We start from the raw sequence: 2,924 nt of genomic DNA, 5'->3' as shown, positions 1-2,924 counted from the left end.
TATGTTTGTGTGTCTGTCCCCCCAACATTGCTTGACAACCGATGCTGGTGTGTTTACGCCCCCGTAACTTAGCGGTTCGGCTAAGAGACCGATATAGTAAGTACTAGGCTTACAAAGAATAAGTCCTAGGGTCGATTAGCTCGACTAAAAGGCGGTGCTCCAGCATGGCCACAGTCAAATGACTGAAACAAGTAAAAGAGTATTATTATTAATCGGCAGAATTTACGAAAATTATTCAAAAGCAGAATTTCGTGCATAAACACTAATCACTTTCATAGATAGATAGATGTTAAAATGTGTCACAGGAGGTCGACGAAGGGCTGTACGTAAAAAAGGATCCCTCGTCAGTTATCGATCAAAAATCATCATAATTTCGATGCCTTAATCCATAAATTGTTCAATTTGGTGGCGTATATATAAATATATGTGCGTGTATCCAAGTTGTAAGCACTGGCGGGAATACCGAAGAGAAAAAAACCTTTACAAAATTCGGTGTTCTTCAAGCGAAATCCTTGGCAATATTTTGTCACCCGTCAGTTTTTTTCGCCGTCAATCCACACCTACATCGAAGCAACGACGAAGTGGCCCTTTACTGCATATCTTTAATACGTTGTAGCCAGACAACTTACGTGACTATGTCAACAGCCCCTTATCATCTGCTGGGCTAATCAGGTAAAAAAACAACAAAAACAAAAAAATCCTTTTCAGTTATCAAAGAAAGTCCGTTGAAATCACTGCCGCTACCGAAATCACAAACACTATTTCACTATTGTCGACCTCTCTGTTTTCCTTTCTTTCGTTCTACATTTTTCCTTTCTGTCTTCTTTTCTCTCTCTACCGTTACATCTCTTTCTTTCTTTCTTTCTCGTCCTGCCCATCCTTTTTCTCTCATTAATTTATCAAACTTCCACACGCTTTTCTTGTCCGTCTCTCTGACTCATTCTCTCTCTCTCTCCCTCTTTAACATAATTTCATACACTATTACTATTTTCTACTTGATAACTCTCTCTCTCATATACACACACTCTCTCTCTGTTTCAGTTTCTTTCTCCTACCGTTTCTATCTAAACGCTTTTATTATACAGCTTTCACGTACACATAACAAACAAAAAAATATACGAACAACTAAAATGAAACTTTCAGCACAAACAAACACACAACAGGATATAAACAATTTCTATTAATTTAATTGAATTCTCACCATAGACCAACCCAACACGTTATCATGAAGGTCCTTCTAATAATCTCCAGCTTGTTCTTATGTTATGTGGCAGTGACTTCGGTTAACAATGCAGGTAAATACATATATATATATATATATACATATCTGTCTGTCTACCTATCTAACTATCTTTCGGCTGTGTTGGACAGTCCTTGTTCTGTTTGTACCTCCAGCATGGCCGCAGTCAAATGACTGGAATTAGTACAAGAATAAAATAGTACAAGCATTACCACAAAGTCTGTTAAAACATTCTTTTCACCGTCCAAGTTTTATTTGTATATCGGGCAAGTGCTACTATTTCGACAGTTTCCGTTTGATACGCAGTGAAATATTTGGTAACCCTAAATTATAGAGTCGGAATTTACCAAAATTATATTCATGTGCCAACAACCGCAATTTCTTCGCTTCTGTATGTTTTAAGCAGCACAAATTTCGACTTTGCGAAAAGAACACACGCACACATACACACACACCACACAAAACAAAACCAGGTATGTACAAAAATAGTCTTGTTTTGCAGGGTAAGTGAAACGATTAAGTCTTTGTTTAAAAGTATTAAATAAACATTTTAATCTGTTTGTTGTAATCCTGCACTTTAAAATGTTCCCCAAACGAAATATCTTTCATATTCGGATAAATCAGTTTTTTTCAGAATAAACCAGCTCGAGCTTTTCGTTATTTTACAAATACATAAAACTTTTATTATTTCATTGAAGTTTAATGCCAAATTATCTCACTTTCATTGTGCGATCTTAATGCGAAAGATGTCCCTGAAGGCTAGATAAAACAGTCCCACACTTATGACGTCGTGTATTTAAATTACTGAGATTTAATAAAACTAAAGAAATTGATGTAAATACTGCTTTATAGTATATTTTATAAACAAGTACACACCATGCATTAGAAATGCTTTTCAGATACTTGAGGCCTTCATATCGATTTTATATAGATCTTAACTTTGGTCCTCGATGTCCGTACAAACTTAACTTTAAATGGTGTATAACTTTTTTACTTTTCACAAATATCTATCGTAATTATTTCTAATACAGGTACAAGAACAGTAATTTCGAAGGGGAGAGGGTTGTCAATACCATGAACTTCAGGCGGAATTCTGCCCCTCGGGCACCTCACAACTTCTTTATTTTGTGGAATTTTCATAAAGTGTTTACGAAATTCTGTTCTAACACATGAGAATTCATACAACTAGGGAAAAAAACGAAAAGAAAAAAATTTACGTGTGATTTAAGGGCTATTTAGTCGTAATTTTTAGCACATCTCACGACCACCTGATACCGTCCTCATATATTTAATGGATGGTCCGCAATTAAAGAAATATATTTAAAAACATGTTTTCTTAGTCGCATGAATTGCCGTGTGTAGAATATAAATTCGCAAACATTTTCTGGAAATGCACAAAAGAAAAAAAAAAAAAAGTTATGGGGTGTTGGGGTGCTTAAGAGCAGAATTCCGGTCTATATTTTATGCCCCCCCCCCCCACTCGCGATGAAAAGAAAAAGCGAAGTTCATTTCGGTGGAATTTGAACTTAGAACCTACAGTACCGTAATAAATACCATGGGTGTGTGGTAAGAAGCTTGCTTCCCAACCACATGCTTCTGCGTTCAGTCCCATTGCCTGGCACCTTCGGCAAGTGTTTTCTACTTTAGCCTCGGGCCGTCCAAAGCCTTGTGAGTGAGGTTATTT

General features: G+C 36.5%; 1 protein-coding gene across 1 annotated transcript in view; it reads left to right on the top strand.

Annotated features, from left to right (window-relative positions):
* Positions 1-1,000: 1,000 nt before the first annotated feature.
* The window catches only part of LOC106873900 (uncharacterized), a 17,059-nt gene continuing 15,135 nt past the window's right edge, over positions 1,001-2,924 (top strand). Inside the window, exon 1 of the mRNA XM_052976967.1 lies at positions 1,001-1,295. Within this exon, the coding sequence (XP_052832927.1) occupies positions 1,226-1,295 (70 nt within the window). The 5' untranslated portion in view covers positions 1,001-1,225. The remainder of the gene's footprint in view (positions 1,296-2,924) is intronic.

This window comes from Octopus bimaculoides, chromosome 26 (genome assembly GCF_001194135.2).
Source record: "Octopus bimaculoides isolate UCB-OBI-ISO-001 chromosome 26, ASM119413v2, whole genome shotgun sequence".
Lineage (NCBI taxonomy): Eukaryota > Metazoa > Mollusca > Cephalopoda > Octopoda > Octopodidae > Octopus > Octopus bimaculoides.
This window is presented reverse-complemented; position numbering and strand designations above follow the sequence as displayed.